At 44.1% G+C, this 21648-nt stretch overlaps 1 protein-coding gene across 13 annotated transcripts in view; it reads right to left on the bottom strand.

Moving 5' to 3' along the window:
- Positions 1-21648, bottom strand: part of NEDD4L (NEDD4 like E3 ubiquitin protein ligase) — a 656466-nt gene that overhangs the window by 231528 nt on the left and 403290 nt on the right. For all 13 annotated transcript variants that reach the window (XM_033933707.1, XM_033933724.1, XM_033933698.1 and 10 more), the window contains one exon: positions 636-686. In XM_033933707.1, coding sequence (XP_033789598.1) covers positions 636-686 — 51 coding nt within the window. The remainder of the gene's footprint in view (positions 1-635; positions 687-21648) is intronic.

A 21648-nucleotide genomic window follows, 5' to 3' on the forward strand; every position in this document is an offset into this window, starting at 1 on the left:
TATATCTATCATGGCGACATCATTTAGGGGAAGTGGCCATTGTAAAGTGTATGCTTATTACAAATTTATTCAAAATAATATATTCCAAATTTTATTGAAATTGGCCAAATTTTGACAGTTATGCAAAAAAAAAAATTATATACAAAGAAGGCTTTGAGAACATATTTGTTTATAATGAACATGTGTTAAAGAAGCAGTAAATTCAATGTTGATTTTAAGATTGTAATTCTGGACATCGTCTCCACTTCTAATTAATGTTAAATTGTAATGAACTTTATAGAGGTATTTGCAGTACAGTATATAAATGTTGTACTATATTGTATTGTACAAAGAGTATGTTATGTCTATTATATAAAAGACAACAGGGGCCCCAAGGAGCTTTCACTCGCACAAATTTATGTGTGATCCAAAGAAGCGGTCAATTCATACATACACATGAACTGACATGTATTTCACAAAATACGCATCGAAATTTTTAAACTCTGTCCCATCTCCACCCACCCTTAGGAATAGTTATGCACAGTGTGGCTATAAATTTATACAATTTTTTCAGCACACATATTTGTGTACATGATTTTCAAAAAATATTTTATAAAATTAGCACCCAAAAAGCATAAAGAAATAAAAATCTTTACCGGTAAATGATTGAGCGGCACGTCCACTTGACCCAAGAAGTCGTCTCTGGTCTGTAAAGAATGATAAAAAGAAGCATTAGTTTCTTAAGATTATTTCATGAATTTATTTTAGTAGACTGATCTTAGTAATTAGGGGGGAAATTGAGAAATACTGCACTTTAAGGAGAAAACACATTCCCACAGATTTTCTAACATATGCACATGTCAGTGGGCACCTTACAAGCGGCTGCTGATTGTGTCAATCACGTGACAGTGCTGGTTAGAGAATTGCACCTCAAGCACCTACATAGCCACAATTCATGCAAAAATAGGCACCAGAAATGTAGGCCTACATTTCTGGCTTCTATCTTTGCAAAGGATCCAGACAATGTCCACAGCCTGCCATCAGCTGATCACAGCAGAGGAATCTCCAATCAGCTGAATCTCCCTTCCACCCACCAATCTCTGCCAGTACCCCTTCCCAACATCCCTCTTCACACATCCTTGTACCTTTCATGGAATATCAGCAAGAGGAATGCCCAATCCCTCCTGCCGGCAGGCCTTCCCTTTCCCGGTGCACCCTGGGATGCACTGGGTGGGACCTAAGACTCTGATTGGCCCAGGAGGGGCCTTAAGCATCTGGTCCAATCAGAGCCTCAAGCGTTTCCTAGTACATCCCAGGGTGCACTGGGAAGGGGGAAGGCCTGCCATTTTAACGAGGCGGGCCTGCCAGCAGAAGAGAATTGGCAACCCTCCTCCTGATATTCCATCAAAGATACAAGGGGGTGTGGGGATGTTAGGCAGTCTGAAAAATTGGCCTCAGTTTTAATGGATTTCTGAAGTGAAAATAATCCTCAGACAAATGGATATTCTCCTCTAAAAATATTGCACTTAAATCAGTCTATTGACAGGAATACTTTTGGTCTCTCAGATTAAAGTCAGAATTCTGAAACAAGGAATTCTGATAAATGGAATCCAATACATCTGGAGAGAAAGTTAAATCCATTATATACCACAAAACTTGCCAAGCATCACGAGGATCTGGTCTTTCAGAGGGAAATTTTAAGACATACCCCAGGGCCCCACCCACAGCATCCAGCCCTGTCCATTTTACCTCCTGCCTCTAACTCTTGACAATTCAATGTCCCCGTCAGCAACAAGTCACCTCCCACTAGGGCAGCAGGAGAAACCTTAATAAAGCATCATCTGCTGCTGCTGCAAAACCAGTCTTACAATAAGAGATGCGAGATTTTGCAGCTCTGATCACAAGACTGGGTCCTGCAACAGCAGGAAATGACATCATATCAAGGTATCTCCTGCTGCAAATGAAGGAGGGTGGCCGCTGAGCAGACATTCTTGGCTCCTCAACAGTGATGTAGGAGATAACCTGCTGAATGTAGAAGGTTTGGTAGGTCTGAACTTGAGTTGATACAGGAGGCCAGAACCCAGGAAGCCCAACAGGCCCAATTGAGCATCAGCCAGTCACCCTTCTCATCAATCACATAAGGTTGCCAAATGGAGCAGGTATGGGGATGGAGTAGCTGGATGGAGGCCTAAGATGGTTTCCAATCCTATGGCAAAGTATTTCTGCCCTTTCATGGAAACAGCAGTCACATCAACTGCAGCTGACCCCTTACCAAAATATTTGTCGTTAGAAAATACTTAACTTGTAAAATCACTGTAACTAAGATAAGAACATAAGAATTGCCATACTGGGACAGACCGAAGGCCCATCAAGCCCAGTATCCTGTTTCCCACAGTGGCCAACCCAGGTCCCACATACCTGGCAGAAACCCAAGAATAGCAAGTTTCCAGAGCTGAGATTGTGATGTCATAATGCCTCATTCCACCAATGCCTAAGAGCCAGGCTCATCAGTGATGTCACAATGGCTTGATTATTCTATATTTGACCCGCATAAGAATTGCCATACTGGGAAAGACCGAAGCATCCTTCAAGTCCAGTATCCTAATTCCAACAGTGGCCAACCCAGGTCCCAGGTACCTAGCTAGATCCCAAGTAGTAAAACAGCGCTCTGCAGTGTCTTACTGGTTATTGAGATGTAGTGCACACAACAGACAAATTATATGCTTTAAAACAAATAGTGGGAATCTGCATATTCAAACAGAACTCCTGAAGATACATCATTCCCATCTAAATAACCCTCAAGTTTCATGAGCAAGGGTCACTTGCAAGGACTTGGATTACACACCAGTGTTTTGTGACAATAAATATCCCATTGTCTTAACTAAAAGACTCTTCCAACCAAATAGACACAAGAGCTCAAATCCAGACACACTGATTTACTGTTTATACTGTAAACATTAAGGACAATTATCAAGTAGTTGCTATACGACAAGCCTGTTTATAGAAATAAAACTAATTAAAATTAGCCGCTTTGCAAACAGCTTGGTCAGTTTGAGCACGAGAATATAGTGGAAACAGCCGATTTAAACAGGAATTCTGCAGAAGTCTGTTGGATGAGGAAGGTTAGGAACACCACTGGTAAAGAGTTCATTGGACCAGATAAGACAGCCTAAAAATTGAACGTCATCAAGTACAAGGCTAGAAGTTAAAAGGACTGGGAGATGAAGGTGACCTCACAACAAAGGTCATTTATTACTAACTCTACCTCTGCATAAACAAAATATAAGCGGCCATTTACAGGACAGCACATAAAAAGTGATAGTGTACAATGTTACCAAGACCAAATTATAATTTTTTTATCTCTCTAATCTAGAGCATGTAAAAAAAATACATGACATTCTAGGGCAAGGGTGTCAAAGTCCCTCCTCGAGGGCCGCAATCCAGTTGGGTTTTCAGGATTTCCCCAATGAATATGTATGAGATCTATTTACATGCACTGCTTTCATTGTATGCTAATAGATCTCATGCATATTCATTGGGGAAATCCTAAAAACACGACTGGATTGTGGCCCTCGAGGAGGGACTTTGACACCCCTGTTCTAGGGCCTCTTTACTAAACTGTGGAAAAATGGTGCATTACCATGTGCAAAGTGTGAACAGAACACACGAGAGAGGCCTCTACACACAAACACAGCAATACTACAATCTGGACCCAAATGCTGCTTATTAAGAAATGAAATGCACCGATTGATCAAAATGAATCCAGACATAGCTAAACATTCTTCCTTATTGTTGTCTTGCAAGTAAGCATTTACTAACAATATTCTCCATAATAAAAATAAATGCATGTTGCACTTTCTAACATTTTCCTTCATCAGACATCATATATGGCCCACTTCTTAGGGGGAGGATCCCCCCCACCCCACAATTGAAAGGATAAAAGTGCCACAAACTGCAAAACCTAAAAAAAACAAAAACAAAAACACCAACAACTTTCTTACTACCGGTTACTCTGGTTTTGTTGTATCCAATGTCCAAGGCCATGCATATTGATCTGGGTAAAATCATTGAGCATTCTGGCTTGTGAATTCATTATATTACCATGTGACATTTATAACTCACCATTTCCTTAAGAGTTCATATAATTTGTCATTGTGATTTATATCTATAGCAACTGAGCATTCTCAGAAACAATCACACTAAAACGTACTTAAAACTATCACAGATATTCAACCTACACTTCAGCTATTATCAAGAACAACTTTCTGAATAAACAAAAGTCAAGGATTTACAAAACTTCTTAGAGTTGATTAATCATCTCAAAGTAGATGGTAAAGAATGCCACCTACTTGCTACTTGATTAAGAAAAACAAACCATTAAAAAAACCCAACTTTTTAATACCCGACTGTGTTAGCACTCAAATGTGAAATAAAATGCATTTTAGAATATTTTCTAACCCCGCCAAAAACAAAACAAAAACCCAAATTTGCTGATATGTTTTATCAATGGTGACATGCACTCAAGCATGACCATACAGAATTAAGAATATCAAGATGCAAAGTTTAAATATTGCCCCAACCTCTACCAGTAACCAATGGAGTTTCACAATTAAAGAAGTTACCTTATTAAACTTCGGTATATTGGATGAGCTGCTGTGTTCTGCAACATTTGTAATCTTAATACTGTCTCTTTATATCTCACATATATCCCATTATTATATAAATTAAAATAGATTTGGCTTTTATTTTACCTTTAAATCTGTAGGGACCTATTTAAAAATGTTGCTGTAGCTATTAACATGCCAATTAACATGGATCAACAGTTAATGAGCAGTAATATCTATGATGTTAATAGCTACTAGAAAATAGAGGAGTGGAATGGATCAGGGACTGCATCAGGGACAGTTAATTCATATGAACTGCTAAAATGATGCAGTGATTACTATCTTAACGCAGTGTAGTTATCTATGTCTGTTATCTGTCATTACTATTTGCTAAACATTTCACTCTTTAACTGAAAGGCAAAAATATCGGAACACTCTCAAAGTTAATGAAAAGGAATAGGTCCCAATTTCTGCCCCATACTCTCTCTGACATTTGCAAGACAGATGCATCTGGGGACATATCTTAGAGACAAGACAAGAAATTATCTCCCAAACATGTCCAGTTTATTGTCAGCTTTACCACTCTTTTATATCATTTTACATGAGTCAATGTCGTCAGCATGTGACGTAAATACAAACCATATATGGACACAGGTCACATGAAACTTTAAAGAAATAACAAGCATCTTTCTATCTAAAGGCTGAAGTCCACAGGGGTGCTTTGGTCAGCAGAGCCTTTGCCTTATCTAAAACTGCTTGCAAATACAGCTATGAAAACAATTGAATTCACTTCACAACAAGATAAGAACATACAGCTTCTCAAACATAAAATGGCTTTGCAGTATTTCAGCAAGAGAAGGCAAACAGTGTCTGGATTTACAGCTTCAAACAGAGCCTAAGGAAAACTACACGTGTCCCTTCAGTTAACATGGGAGCTTTGCAGTTAGAGGGACCTTAGGCATCTGAGCCAATCAGGGCCTTAGGCTCCTCCCTGTTCCTTCATCACATAGGTTCACCACATTTCTATAATGTTTTTTCTAAATAAAGACGTCATCTAGTACAGTGGTCTCAAACTCGCGGTCCGCCACGTACTATTTTGGTATGTTTATCATAATTGCAAAAGTAAAATAAAACAGTTTCTTGATCATATGTTTTTTTTAAGCTATAAATTACAATATTATTATTAACACTTAGCCAAAAGGAAAGATTTATAAACTATAAAAAGTTTTACCTCATGTCTAATTAAAGAAATGACAATTTTGCATGAACTATCTTTTTTCTGAGGCCCTCCAAGTACCTAGAAATCCAAAATGTGGCCCTGCAAAGGATTTGAGTTTGAGACCATTGATCTAGTACATCGTTTCTGCAGTATTTCTCTTTGGGTTTCTGTCATTCCACGCCTACTGTAGTGTTGTTGGATCCCTTTTTGTGTTATTTATAAATGCAAACAGTAGCAGACCAGTGGCTCATCTAGGTCAGCATTCTGTCTCCAATCACAGTAGCTGTCTGGCCAATCCTCAGTTTCTGCTCACTAGTAATCTACAGGGATGCAAAAATCTGCTACTATAAATTTGAGCAATAAGTACGTATTCTAGAATGACAGATGGATGCTGAAGTCAGAATATTAGTTTAAGTCAGTATTTGATGTGCAACTGACCTGAAGATATTGCAAAATTCATGGGGAGTGATCAAAATAAAGTTTATAAAATTGCTCAGAGATATGGAACTCTATAAGGAAGGCTTGAAAACCTCCCTTAGGTGAAGAGTTCACCTTCCAGTCATTGTAGTTTTATAAAAAACTTTGATCACTGACTCCACAGAATATTGCTTGAAGCTGTTTCAAAAAACTCTAACACTTGAGAATTCAAATATCTTTAAAAGTCACTGTAGATGGCAACATATGCAAAAATATATAGCACTTAGCTTTAAGCAGAACTTGGGGGTCCCATATCTCTGAGCAATTTTATAAACTTTATTTTGATCACTCCCCATGAATTTTGCAATATCTTCAGGTCAGTTGTACAATTTATAACTTTAGACCCTTTCTGACTTTGTCTATAATCATCATCCCTGAATGCATATTAGTAAATAAACTTTAGATGTGGGCAATTATGTCATGTCAAAGGCTGGTATAACTGACAGTATTCTATAAATCAGGGGGAGGGAGTGCTTGACACATCCCTGACCTGCCCGTACCCCTCCCATGTATATGCCCCCTTTTGTTGTTAAGTGATACTGAATTCAGGTGGCCAAACTTCATTAAAATGATAAAGTGACACCCAAGCTTTATCAAATTACTTTCCGGCTGACTTCCAAAGAATGGATAACACTATTACAGCTAATGCTAAAGTTAATGGTGTGTTGTTTTTAAGTTTTAGAATAAAGCCAAGTATTTAATGCTAGCGTGAAGGCGTTTGTTTACTATAAAAGTAAATAAGTAGTGTTATAGTTTGGTGGAACAGAACTAATGATGAGGTATGATAAGATTTATGGCTTTGCAACAGAGAAGGGTGGGTAGAATGAGTACCCAAGTTTCTTTTATCCCATTCTCAGCATGGCCTAGAAATGCTGTACATTCACACTAAAGATAGCACTATTTAACTCTGTTTCATTAACGGTTGGGAGTTATACAACACAAGTCTCCAATACTTCACCCAACCTCCACAGCATCCAACATCCCTCTCCACAAAATTACAAGTTGTTCCACATGCTCTCATATTTTTCAGATCTGGCAAAATGTGGCCTCAGGTACACCTCCTCCACCCTTAGTAATGTTTAATAGCGGTAGGGATACCGGTGTTTTTATTCCTCATTGGCACACATTCTTTTATTGCAGTTATTTAGGTAAACTTTTTTTAAAAACTTTTTATCCACCATAATCTTTTTAGAAGTTTCCTTGAGATTATTCTATTTAAACATATTCAAATAAATTGTATACTTAGCTTAGTATGCTACTGGGTTACATGATCCGACATGTTTGCAAAACTCTGAGTAAAATGGTGGACATAATGGCTCTGGGGGATCCTTGATAAAGCAAATTGTTGCGAAACATGTCGGATCATGTAACCCAGTAGCATATTAAGCTAAGTATACAATTTATTTGAATACAGTGGTACCTCGGTTTACGAGTGCACCAGTTTGCGAGTGTTTTGCAAGACGAGCAAAACATTTGCAAAATCGGTGCTTCGGAAACCGAGCATGGCTCGATTTACGAGCACCCCCCCCCCCCGGCAATCCGGCACCCCCCCTGCGATCCGGCACCCCCCCCCGCCACGATCCGACCCCCTGACACGATTGGGCCCCCTCCCCGCCACGATCCGACCCACCCCGACACGATTGGGCACCCCCCCGCCATGATTTGACCCCCCCCCCCGACACAATTGGGCACCCCTCCCGCCGCTTCTTACCCTCATCTGGGCACTCTTGAAAATCGGCCTTCTCCTCTGCTGGGCCTTAAGCATCTGAGCATGCTCAAGGCCTGCGAGTTCACGTTCATGGAGAGAGGGAGAAATCTTGGACATAGGGTGGAGGGAGAGAAAGAAATGTTGCACGTGATAATGAAGGGGAGGAAGGGAGAGATGCTGCAGGGAGGTGAACAGAGAAGTTTGACCCAGGGTACAAGGGACAAAGAGAGAGAGAGAGAAATATTGACAGAAGGAAAAACAGAAATGTTGGATATGGCAACAGAAGATGGATGGTGAGCACAGAGAGAAAAAAAAGTCAAATGGGCAGGAAACTCTGGCGAGCGAGTTAACAGACGACAAACACAAACCAGAGCCTAGGACCAACATGATTTGAATAATCAAATGACCAGACAACAAACGGTAGAAAACAATTTTATTTTCTATTTTGTGATTACAATGTGTCAGATTTGAAATATGTATCCTGCCAGAGCTGGTGTTAAGACACCGAGCGTGAGCTAGAACCTAACAGAGAGAGGAAACATCTTTTCTGTTTGTTTGTGTACACCACAGCGCCAGCGTGGGATTGGAGAGGGCAAAAGGGAGTGGGGTGGGTGAACAGGCTACAAAATAAACCCACCAGGATATTTGAAAAAAAACCAAGCAAACAAAAAAAAAAAAAAAAAAACAACGCCCTATTGGGCAGGAAAAGCAAATCGAAAAATCAATTAAACAGGCCAAATCGAATCAAAATTTTTTTCTCTGAATCGGGCATCATTACTCTCCACTCCTTACTTTGATTTTGTTGAAAAACAATTTTAAAATATTTATAAAGCATTGTCTGCATGTGAAACATACTTAGCAAGCAGGAAATGGCTATTATAAAATCACATACATGGTGCATTAGCATTCCTAGGGCGCTACGGTAGAACCACAGGGGAGCATTCATCTAGCAGTTTGGAATTTCCAGGAAAGTAGTCTGTGCTGAGGATCAGTCAAGCAGTAACATCGATAATATGCCAATCTAATTTAAAGTTGTGCCAGAAGGCAGTACTCTGGTAGGGAATATTACTGAAAGAGGTTGCAGGGAAAATAACCTCCAGGATAGATCAGCCTCTAGACCAGGGTTCTTAACCTTGGGTCCGTGAACCCCTAGGGCATGCGGCCGCATGAAGTATTTTGTGCAGCCCCGGTCGAGGGTGATGCAGTGTTTTCCTCTGCTGCCCTTGGGTCTTGCCGGCTCCCTCCTCTGTCTTGGTGCAGTGTTTGCGTGGCCCCCCCAAAATTATTTTTGGCCAATGCGGCCCAGGGAATCCAAAAGGTTGGACACCCCTACTCTAGGGTGTCTGTGAGTGTCAGATAACAATTAACATTTCTATTCACTATACAGCTCGGTACTGTTGATTTTTCTCTCAGATAATGAAAGAGTAGATGTAGAAAATGTTGTAGTAGTAGATTTGTTTTAATCTGCACAAGAGGATTGTATTTCAGAATTGTTATGAGTGGCCATTACTTTTTGCATTAAAGTGGAGTGTTTTGTTTAGACTGTTTACTTTAAAGTTTAATAAGTATGTGTATGTCATATATGTGTGAGAATCAAATCTCGATAAATAAAGTACCGTATTTTCACGCATATAATGTGCGCGTTATACATGATTTTACAAACCGTGTATAACCATGCGCGTTATACGCGTGAGCGCGTTTTACAACTTTTTTTTACATATTTCCCCCCCGATGTCCGATTCACCCCGCAGGACCGCTCGCACCCCACCCCGGCGGTCCCGCACTTTCTCTGACGTCAGAGAAAGGGCGGGACCGCCGGAAGAGGAAGCAGCGCAGACACAGGGGGCTCACAGAAGGGCCGGGACCGCCGGCAGAGGAAGCAGCAGGACAACGGTAGGAGCTTCTCCATGATAGGGGGGGGAGGCTGTGGGGGTGCGAGTGGTCTTTCGGGGTGGGGGTGCGAGTACAAGTGCGAGCGGTCCTTCGGGGTGGGGGTGCGAGGGGTCTTGCGGGGGGGGAAGGAATCGGACTTCGGGGGGGCATCAGGCTTTCAGGGTGGGGACAGGACTTCAAGGGGGAGAGGAGAGTTGGGGCGGGCGAAAGGAGAGTTGGGGCGGCCAGAGGAGAGTCGGGGTGGCCAGAGGAGGGGCGGGCGAAAGGAGAGTCGGGCAGCGACGGGAGAGTCGGGGCGGCATGCGCGGTATACGTGTGTGTGCGGTATATAAAAACTTCTTTACATAAATTACAGTTTCCCACGCGCTATACCTGTGTGCGTGTTTTACACGGGTGCACGGTATATGAGTGAAAATACGGTACATTTTATTCCATTGCATGCAAAGTTGGGTTTATGTGACTATTTCTGGGGAAGGGGGGGTCTATAGCTTTCATCAGATTCTTAAAGGGGTCCGTTACTCAAAAGAGGTTAAGAATCACCGCTCTGGACTAGAGTTTGGGCTATGTAGAGGCTAACAGCTTCAGCAATGGGGAAGCTGTAATTAGGGGAACTTTATTGTCTGTTTGGGAAATGCATTTTGAATTATGTTGTGCAAGGAGTTGTAAGGTTTTTTTTTTTTTTTTAATTTTTAGTTTAAAGCAGGGTGTCCAATCTTTTGGCTTCCCTGGGCCGCATTGGTCAAAAAAAATGTTTCTGGGGCCGCACAAGTGCGCAAACGCTGCAGCAAGACAGAGGAAGGAGCCGGCAAGACAGTAAACACCCGGGGTATCAGAGGAAAACACTGCATCGCCCTTGACCGGGGCTGCACAAAATACTTCATGGGGCCGCATGCGGCCCTCGGGCCGCAGGTTGGACACCCCTGGTTTAAAGCATTCCATATCTAGTGAGAATCTCAAAATACTTTAAAACGTTTTTTTGTTTGTATCAGGCTGCTAAAAAAAATTACTGTTATTTAAGACAACACATTCTGGCCTCTGCTCCAGAAAACAGATGCCAATCAAAGTGCAACAATAAAAGGTTCATTTAGGGATCCTTTTACTAAGCTGTGCTAGCGGTTTTAGCACGCACTGAAGATAAGCACGCTCAAAACCGCGCGATAGACGAAAATACTAACGCATGCTCTATGGAGGCATTAGCGTCTAGCGCGCACGACATTGTAGCATGCACTACTCCGTGCGTTAATACCCTAACGCATCTTAGTAAAAGGAGCCCATAAATAGTCTGATCCAATAGGTTTTAACCATACAGCTTTAGGAGGGAAGTACAAAACTTCCAGACAAGGGAAGAATCATATCTTTACTCTTATAGAAGACCAGCTAAGGATGTAGAAGAGCAGTAAGGAGAAGGGAATGGGAAAGCAAAGGGATTGGGACTTGGATACTGCCTTTTGTTGCAGTTTAACAACCACACAAAGCGGTTTACATACTGGAGAAGCATTGACCTCTTCAGAGAGACTGATCAACAGCTGTCCCTCTGAGGCACAGAGTGTCCTAGGACAGTGTTCTTCAACTGCCGGTCCACGGACCGGTGCCGGTCTGCAGAAATTTCCTGCCGGTCTGTACAGGATCGGTGGGATTGGTGTACAAAAATTTCCAGCCGGCGAGATCAGGGAGGCCCGATTCAGTACTTGCCTGCAGCAGCGCAGCAATTCACTTCAGCAGCCTTGGGACTTTTGCTGAGTCGCAGCCCGCCTCTGATGATGCAACTTTCTTTTTCCTCAGAGGCAGAACCCCATCAAAGGACCCAAGGCTGTCTTAGTGAATTGCTGCGCTGCTGCAGGCAAGTACTGAGAGCTGCTGGGACGAGAGCGGAGGGAAGGGGAAGAAGCCACTGTTGGAGGCTGGGAAGCTGCTAGACAAGGGAAAATAAAGGGAGAGCTGCTACTGGACCTGGAGGAAGGGAAGAGAGATGCTGTGGGAGGGGAGGAGGGAAAGGGAAGGGAAGAGAGTTACTGCTGGACAGGGAAGGAGGAAAAAAGGAAGGAAACGGTAGGGAGATTAGAGGGGAAGGAGTCAGGGTAGAATGGAGAGATCAGATGAGGAAAAGGGGAATGAGAAAGTAGAGAGAGATTGATGCTGGAAAAGTGGTCAACAGAGAAATAAGGAGAGAGGGACAAAGATGCTAGATATGGTGTACGAGAGGTAAAAATGAAGAGAGTAGTGAAACTGGAATGAATTATGTAAAAAGGAGAGAGGGGGCATTTTGATGTGGGGAAAAACCAAAGACAACTGTGCATCTACAGTGACTTATAAAATTAAAAAAAGGAAAACTCCATAACTAAACAATATTAAGCATCCAAATATTTCTTAAATAAATATGTTTTTAATAATTTCCTAAAATGTAAATAGGAGGTGGAGGACAGTAAAAAAGGATATAAATCTGAATCCATATAGCTACCTGGTAAGAAAGCAATCATGATGCTTTTTATAAATACATCCCTGGCAAAAGGAAATACAAAAAACAAATAAACTAAAAACCTACTGAATCTCATGAAGAACGATTTGAGTTATTAAAGAGGAAATGATCCATTATATACCCTGGTAACAGACCATGAATCGCCTTAAAACAAAAACAACCTAGTTTAAAAACAATGCATACCTCTACAGCAGGGGTGCCCACTCTTTTTGGGCTTGCGAGCTACTTTTTAAATGACCAAGTCAAAATGATCTACCAACAATAAAATTTAAAAAAAAACACAAAGCACACTGTACGCATAGAAAATGTTAATTATCATTCCTATTCCAGGGTTTTTCAAAGAGATCAAAGCAGATAACAATATGCACTATCACCTCAGTAACAACCATACAAAAATAGACAAATATACCCCCCTCCCTTTTTACTAAACCACGATAGCAGTTTTTAGAGCGCAGGGAGCTGCGCTGAAAGCACAGTTACTTACCGTAACAGGTGTTATCCAGGGACAGCAGGCAGATATTCTTGACTGATGGGTGACGGCACCGACGGAGCCCCGGTACGGACAATTTTAGAGTGATTGCACTCTAAGAACTTTAGAAAGTTCTAGCTAGGCCGCACCGCGCGTGCGCGAGTGCCTTCCCGCCCGACAGAGGCGCGCGGTCCCCAGTTAGGATAAGCCAGCTAAGAAGCCAACCCGGGGAGGTGGGAGGGACGCAAGAATATCTGCCTGCTGTCCCTGGATAACACCTGTTACGGTAAGTAACTGTGCTTTATCCCAGGACAAGCAGGCAGCATATTCTTGACTGATGGGTGACCTCCAAGCTAACAAAAAGAGGGATGGAGGGAAGGTTGGCCATTAGGAGAATAAATTTTGTAAAACAGATTGGCCGAAGTGTCCATCCCGCCTGGAGAATGCATCCAGACAATAGTGAGATGTGAAAGTATGAACTGAGGACCAAGTAGCAGCTTTGCAGATTTCCTCAATAGGAGTGGAACGGAGGAAAGCTACAGACGCTGCCATAGCTCTAATTTTGTGGCCCGTGACAGAACCCTCCAGTGTCAGGCCCGACTGAGCATAACAAAAAGAAACGCAAGCAGCAAGCCAATTGGATAGAGTGCGTTTAGATACAGGATGACCCAACTTGTTAGGATCAAAGGACAAAAACAGTTGAGGAGATGATCTGTGAGGTTTGGTGCGATCAAGATAGTAAGCCAGAGCACGTTTACAATCCAAGGTATGCAAAGCCTGTTCACCTGGATTAGAATGAGGCTTTGGGAAAAAAACAGGAAGAACGATGGATTGATTAAGGTGAAACTCAGACACAACCTTAGGAAGGAATTTTGGATGTGTACGAAGGACAACCTTATCATGGTGAAAAACAGTGAAAGGTGGATCAGCCACCAGTGCATGGAGCTCACTGACCCTCCTGGCAGAAGTGAGCGCTATCAGAAAGACCACTTTCCAAGTTAGAAATTTAAAATGCGTTGTGGCCAGAGGCTCGAAAGGAGGCTTCATTAACGCAGAAAGAACCACGTTAAGATCCCATACAACAGGAGGGGCCTTAAGAGGTGGTTTTACATTGAAAAGGCCTTTCATGAACCTTGAGACTAAGGGATGAGCTGAGAGGGGTTTTCCATGAATCGGCTCATGAAAAGCTGCAATGGCACTAAGATGGACCCTTATCGAAGAGGATTTAAGACCAGAGTCAGATAAGGACAAAAGATAGTCCAACACCAATCCCACTGCTGTAGATATGGGATTATGGTGATGTAACAGGCACCAGGAAGAAAACCGAGACCATTTCTGCTGGTAACATTGGAGAGTAGACGGTTTCCTGGAGGCATCAATAATAGAACGGACAGGCTGAGAAAGGAGAGCATGAGATGAAGTCAGCCCGAGAGATACCAAGCTGTCAGGTGCAGAGACTGTAAATTGGGATGAAGAAGCGTTTGCTGATTCTGTGTAAGTAGTGAAGGAAACAGAGGAAGTAGTATGGGTTCCCTGGAACTGAGTTGAAGTAGAAGGGAAAACCAATGCTGTCTGGGCCACCGTGGAGCGATGAGGATCATGGTGGCTTGTTCCCTCTTGAGCTTGAATAAGGTGCGCAGCATGAGCGGAAGAGGAGGGAATGCATAAAGGAAGAGATTGGTCCAATCCAGAAGAAATGCATCGGGTTCCAGACGGTGAGGAGAATAAAGTCTGGAGCAAAACAGGGGCAGTTGATGGTTGTGGGGAGCTGCAAAAAGATCCACCTGAGGAGTGCCCCATTGAGAGAAAATGAACTGGAGAGTCGATGGGTCGAGAGTCCATTCGTGAGGTTGAAGAATTCTGCTGAGGTTGTCTGCTAAGCAATTCTGTTCCCCTTGGATGTAGACTGCTTTCAGGAATAGGTGACGAGCAGTCGCCCATGTCCAAATCCTTTGAGCTTCCTGACATAAAGGGCGGGATCCCGTCCCTCCCTGTTTGTTGATGTAATACATTGCAACTTGGTTGTCTGTGCAAATGAGAAGAACCTGAGGAAAGAGGAGATGTTGAAAAGCTTTGAGGGCGTAAAATATCGCTCTGAGTTCCAGGAAATTGATGTGGCGCTTCTTTTCCTGTATGGTCCAAAACCCCTGAGTTTGGAACTCGTTCAAGTGAGCTCCCCATGCATAGGGGGAGGAATCCGTGGTGATGACTAGTTGATGAGGAGGTAGATGGAACAGTAGACCTCTGGATAGATTTTATGAGTTCAACCACCAAAGAAGCGACTGTCGAAGAGACGAGGTCACAGATATGTGTTGTGAACAAGGATCCGTCGCTTGTGACCACTGAGTCGCTAGGGTCCATTGAGGAGTACGCAGGTGGAGACGTGCGAAGGGGGTGACATGCACTGTGGATGCCATGTGCCCCAAAAGTACCATCATTTGATTTGCAGAGATGGAAGTTTTCTGGAACACCTGCTGACAGAGATGAAGGATGGTGTGAAGGCGGTTTGGAGGAAGAAACGCCCTCATCTGAACAGTATCCAGAATGGCTCCAATGAATTGAAGTCGCTGAGTTGGAATGAGGTGTGACTTGGGTAGATTGATCTCGAACCCCAACAGTCGAAGGAAGGAAATGGTCTGATTGGTGGCTCTGTGAACGGACTGAGGAGAAGGAGCCTTGATGAGCCAGTCGTCCAGATAAGGGAAGACTTGAAAATTGTGGGAGCGGAGATAAGCTGCGACCACGATCAGACATTTGGTGAATACCCTGGGAGAGGAGGCTAAGCCGAAGGGTAGCACCTTGTATTGGTAATGATGTTGGTTGACAAGAAAGCGAAGGTATTGTCTGGACATCAGATGAATTGGAATGTGAGTATACGCCTCCTTGAGATCGAGGGAACATAGCCAGTCTTCCTGAGAGAGAAGAGGGTATAGGGTGGCAAGAGATAACATCTTGAACCTCTCCTTGACTAGACATTTGTTGAGATCTCTGAGATCTAATATTGGTCTGAGATCTCCGGTTTTTTTGGGGACTAGAAAGTACCGGGAATAAAATCCCAGGCCTTGCTGGTCTAGAGGAACTGGTTCGATGGCATTGAGAAGGAGGAGGGATTGAACCTCCTGACCGAGAAGGAGGGACTGAGCCTTGTTGGAAGCAGACTCTTTTGGTAGACTTAACGGTGGAGGAGTCTGAAAGTTCAGGGCATATCCGTGAGCGATGATAGCAAGTACCCACTGGTCGGAGGTAATTGCTTCCCATCGAGACAGAAACACCTGTAGTCGACCTCCTATGGGCTGAGGTAGAAGGCATGAGGGAGGAAGACTGGCAATGTTCTCGAGAAGAGAGTCAAAAGGGCTGTGTAGACTTAGGTTGAACAGCCGGTTTTACAGCAGGCTGTTGTTGTTGACGAGCCTGTTGCTGCTGTTGACGCTGCCTGCGAGGTTGAGGGGGATGAGTCTGAGCCGGGCGAGCAGAAAACCTTCTTTGATAAGAAGGTTGTTGCCTGAATGGTCGAGGAGGAGGAGGAGGTTTCTTCTTGTTTTTCAACAAGGTGTCCCACCTAGTCTCATGCGCGGAGAGCTTTTGTGTGGCGGTATCCATGGACTCCCCAAACAGCTCATCCCCTAAGCAAGGCGCATTGGCCAGTCAGTCTTGATGGTTTACATCCAGTTCTGAGACCCGTAACCATGCCAACCTTCTCATTGCTACAGAAATAGCAGTGGCCCGTGACGTCAGTTCAAAAGTATCATAAATTGAACGGACCATAAACTTCCTGAGTTGCAAAAGACTAGAGGTACATTGCTGAAAAGCAGGAAGTTTACGGTCCGGAATGTACTTCTGAAAAGAGGTCACCTGTTGAATGAGATGCTTCAGGTAAAACGAGAAGTGGAATGCGTAATTACCTGAACGGTTGGCCAGCATGGCGTTTTGGTAAAGGCGCTTTCCAAATTTATCCATGGCCTTTCCCTCTCTGCCAGGAGGGACAGAGGCGTAAACACTGGCACCTACAGACTTCTTCAGGGTTGATTCCACCAACAAGGATTCATGGGGAAGTTGTTGCTTGTCGAATCCTGGGATTGGAATGACTTTATAAAGAGATTCCAATTTTCTTGGGGCTCCCGGGATGGTTAAGGGAGTTTCCAAGTTCTTATAGAAAGTTTCCCTCAAGATATCATGGAGGGGTAACTTTAAGAACTCCTTAGGAGGATGATCAAAGTCCAAGGCATCTAAGAATGCCTTGGACTTTTTAGAATCAGACTCCAAAGGAATTGAAAGGGTGTCTGACATTTCCCTTAAAAATTTGGTAAATGAGGAGTGCTCTGGCTTAGTAGCAGGGTCTTGCACCGATAGATCCTCCTCTTCAGATGAATAATCTTCCTCGGTACCGAGGTGATCATCCGAGTCATCCCACAAGTCAGGGTCCCGTACCGATTGGAGACGACCCTGAGAAAGTGGAGTCGAGGTGCCAACATGTTTAGTCTTGCGTACCGATTTCCCCGAACGGTTGGAGACGGTACCAGGGGAGTGTGGAACGGTACGGGGTTCAGAGAACGGTACCGGTTCAGAAGTGTCCGGAGCAGAACGTCGTTTCGGTTCCGCTGATAGAATAGGCATGGACATGGATTTGTGCGGTGCCGACAAAGTCGATGTCAATAAAAGGGGTTGATCGACGGTCGGCACCGAAGGCTCATTGGGTACCGACACTGGAGGATTCGGTGTCAACAGAGCCGGGAGCAATTGTTGTAGTTGCTGCTTAAGTTGGGCCTGGAGGATAGAGGCAATACGCTCATCCAACGTAGGTCCCAATTGCACCGGTACCGGTCTTTTCTTGCTCGGTACCTTCGGTGCCGCTCTACGCTCGGGTGAAGTCGACGCCGATGACGAGGCAGTGACTTCAATGGGAGCGGAGCGTTTACGGGGCCGGCGCTCAGTCTGCAGGACTTGGCTCACTGCATGTTCGACTGGTGGCCCTAGGACAGTAGGGGAAGGCTTCTTAGCCGGCTTACCTACAGGGATCGACGTCGGCGATGTATCTGTCGGTGCCGAGACAGTCGGTGTCGATTTGGAGGAAGTTGCCGATGCCGATACTGGTGCAACTTCCATGTCGGTGCCGAACAGAATTCGTTGCTGAATCTGTCGGTTTTTTAAAGTTCTTTTTTGTAAAGAACTACAGCGGGTGCAGGTGTCAGCCCTATGGTCCGGACCCAAACACTGAAGGCACCACTTGTGCGGGTCGGAGAGGGATATAGGGCGCGCACACCGCTGACACTTTTTGAAACCCGGTGACGGGGGCATGAAGGGAAAAACCGCTGTAGCAAAATCGAAGCCGGAGGCTTCGATGGTGCCAACAGGCCCCGCCGGGGTAGTCAATAAAAAAAGAAAAAAATAAAACAAATTTTTTTTTTTTTTTTTTTTTTACAAACGTTAAAAGAACAAGAAAGAAATATAATGAAGAGAAAAATACGCGCGAGCGGGAAGGCAAGTGAACAGTTTAGAAAAAAACTTCCAACAGCCGTTGGAAACACGCGTCTTCTTAGCTCCGCGGAATTAAAAAAAACTGGGGACCGCGCGCCTCTGTCGGGCGGGAAGGCACGCGCGGTGCGGCCTAGCTAGAACTTTCTAAAGTTCTTAGAGTGCAATCACTCTAAAATTGTCCGTACCGGGGCTCCGTCGGTGCCGTCACCCATCAGTCAAGAATATGCTGCCTGCTTGTCCTGGGATAAACTGGGGACCGCGCGCCTCTGTCGGGCGGGAAGGCACTCGCGCACGCGCGGTGCGGCCTAGCTAGAACTTTCTAAAGTTCTTAGAGTGCAATCACTCTAAAATTGTCCGTACCGGGGCTCCGTCGGTGCCGTCACCCATCAGTCAAGAATATGCTGCCTGCTTGTCCTGGGATAATGCCCAGCGCTGCTCTCGACACTCATAGGCTCCCTGCGCTAAAAACCTCTATTGCGATTTAGTAAAAGGGGACCTTAGTGTAAAATATAGACAGCAGATATAAATTCAGACACATTTTGATCACTAAATTTAAAATAAAATCATTTTTCCTACATTGTCTGGTGATTTCATGAGTCTCTGGTTGCACTTTCTTCTTCTGACTGTGCATCCAATCTTTCTTCCCTTCTTTTAGCCTGTATGCTTCCTCTCCTCCAGACCTCATTCCTTCCCCCAACTTTTCCTTCCTCTTCCCTGCCCTTTCTTTCTCTCTGCCTCCCTTTCTTTTTTTTTCTGTTTCTCTTCTTTCCTTCTGTCTCCCTGCCTGCCCTTTTTCTTTCTTTCTCCCTGCCCTCCCCCAAACCACTGCCACTGCCATTGCCATCAGGGACCAGGACCCAAACGCCACCAGTAACAGGCCCCAAGCTCTCCCTGCTTCGGCCAACCAGCATTCCTCTTCCCGACGTCAATTCTGCCGTCGGGAAGAGGAAGGCTGATCAGCCCAAGATCGTGATCAACCTATTGGGGGAAATGCTGCCGGGTCCTGCCTTCGCGGAAACAGAAAGTAGGCAGGACCCGGCAGGAAGAAGAACAAATGCTTCACTAACCTGTCTCCCGCATTAGCCCGTAGTGATACTTCAGGGCTCTCAACATGTGCGTGCCAGCTTCCCTTCTTCCCCCCCCCCCCCCCCCCGGACATAACTTCCGGTTTCGGAGGGAAGAGAAGAAAAGCCGGCACGCACACGTTAGAGCCCAGAGCATAAGTTCGCTATGGGCTGAAATCTCCAAGCCGGTTATTTTTAATGTTCAGCAGCGGCAGATGACAGCTGGGCGGACCGCCCAGCTAAAAGGCCCTAGGGAGAACACTGGAGAGGAAGGCTGATCGGCCCGTAGATCAGGACGGCAACACGAGTCTATCACGGAGCCCGGGATGGGCTCCGCGATCGACTCACGTTGCCTTCCTGAGCTACTGGTCGATCGCGATCGACGTATTGGGCACCCCTGCTCTACAGAAACAATGCATATATCTGATGTCATCAGCAGCACAGCACGGAGAAGGCCACGAACCAGCCTGTTTAAAGTGCTGATGTTGCTGTTTGGAGGGAGGTATGTCGGTGTCGCGGTGGAAGGGTCGGCATGGTTCTGCTGCAAGGGAAGGAGGGATAGAAAGATGCTATGCAAGGGTTCTGCTGCACAGGGGGATGGGAGGGAGGGATAGAGAGAGACTGTAGAGGGAAGGCACAAGGGGAGTAAAGATGCTGCACATTTGGGGGAGAGAAAGGAAGACATCCCCCGAAAATAAGCCCTAGTGCGTTTTTTGGACCCAAAATTAATATAAGACACTGTCTTATTTTCAGGGAAACACGGTAACATTATTGGAGCAATTTGGTGGCATTGTTTCGATGGTAAAGATAATAAAGGTAGGATAGCTGTATTGTCATCCGTGCAGCTATATAATTTAACTCCCAAAGTTGAAAGTCTGTTGCCCAGAGGAAAAAATAAATGTTGAAAAGCAATGGAGATAGGAGTGAACCCTAGTGGAATGCCACAATGAACACTCCAAGTAGAGAAGAAAGTTTCATTTGAAAGTACCTGAACTCAAACTCTCTAAACCAATGGTAAACTCAAAAATCTCTAAACCAATGGTAAACATGCCCTGATATTCCCATAGAATCCAAGTAGCCCGATAGAAGCTCATAATCCATAAACTCATAACCCACAAGATTAAAAGCACTGCTAAGATTAAATTGTAAAATTAAAGCCCCCATCCCTCTTCTAAAAAGAGAGTAAAGATAATCTAATAAGCAGTGGAATCAGTGAGTCCCAACTTCCTAGAAGTGTCAGGTAGAGAATGACATGGGGACAAATTTTTCCGTGTCCCTGCAAGAACTCAATTTCTCCCCTCATCCCCGCAAGTTTTGTTGTTGCCCCTGTCCCTGTCCCATTCCTGTAAACTCAGCCTTAACCACACAAGCCTCGAACACCTATGATTTTAAAGTGTTTGAGGCTTGTGCAGATGAGGATGAAGCTTGCAGGAATGGGGCAGGGACAGGAAAAGAACTCGCGAGGACGGGATGGGAAAATGTGTCCCCACGGGGACGGGAAAAAAATTTGTCCCCGTTGTCATTCTCTAGTGTCAGGGATAGCTTAACCATCCAGATGCTTAGCCTTAACTTGTTCAAAAGGCAAGTTTACAGCACTCAGGTAACACCCATATCATTGGGTTAAGAGCAAGTAATTGTCCTTGCCCAACTAAGTTACTAGAGGCTCAATAATAAATCATCCCATGTAACCATATCATCCATGTAGAAAGGGATAGAGAATTTGATACACTATCATAAGGTGCAAGAAGTGGAATTCTAGCATTTTTGCGATTGCTAAACCTATGAAAGATGCTGAAATTGGACGCGAGTGAAGTTACCTCAAGGTTTTCAATGTTTCGTTAATTTACTCTAAAACTATGGTAATTTGCCTTGTACTTTTAATGCCTTGTTAAATATGGGAGTGTCCATTAAAATCACATTTGATGGCTTAAATCCAGCATGGTTTCCAGTGATTCTCTTCACCTACCACTCTTCTTCTTTATCTAATGCACTTTTCTAACTAGAGAGGAACCCTTAAAGGTCTGTGTGTTGTAAATAAAAGTTGAGGGAAAAGGAGTAAATTTCTGCTATAAGTTCCTAGAATACTGTCATATATTGGCCAACAGGTTTGTTGCAGAATTCATATTTTTGTTGAAATCTGATAGGCACTACATGAATAACCTCTCTAATGTTCCTCAATCTGGACCGGTACCACCAGCTCATTTCACACATACCATCTTTAAATCTCTACTGACTTGAGCTGGATTTGAACTTCTGCCCTAGAAGCGAAATAATCTGTAGACTT

Source organism: Geotrypetes seraphini, chromosome 1, assembly GCF_902459505.1.
Source record: "Geotrypetes seraphini chromosome 1, aGeoSer1.1, whole genome shotgun sequence".
Classification (NCBI taxonomy): Eukaryota; Metazoa; Chordata; class Amphibia; order Gymnophiona; family Dermophiidae; genus Geotrypetes; species Geotrypetes seraphini.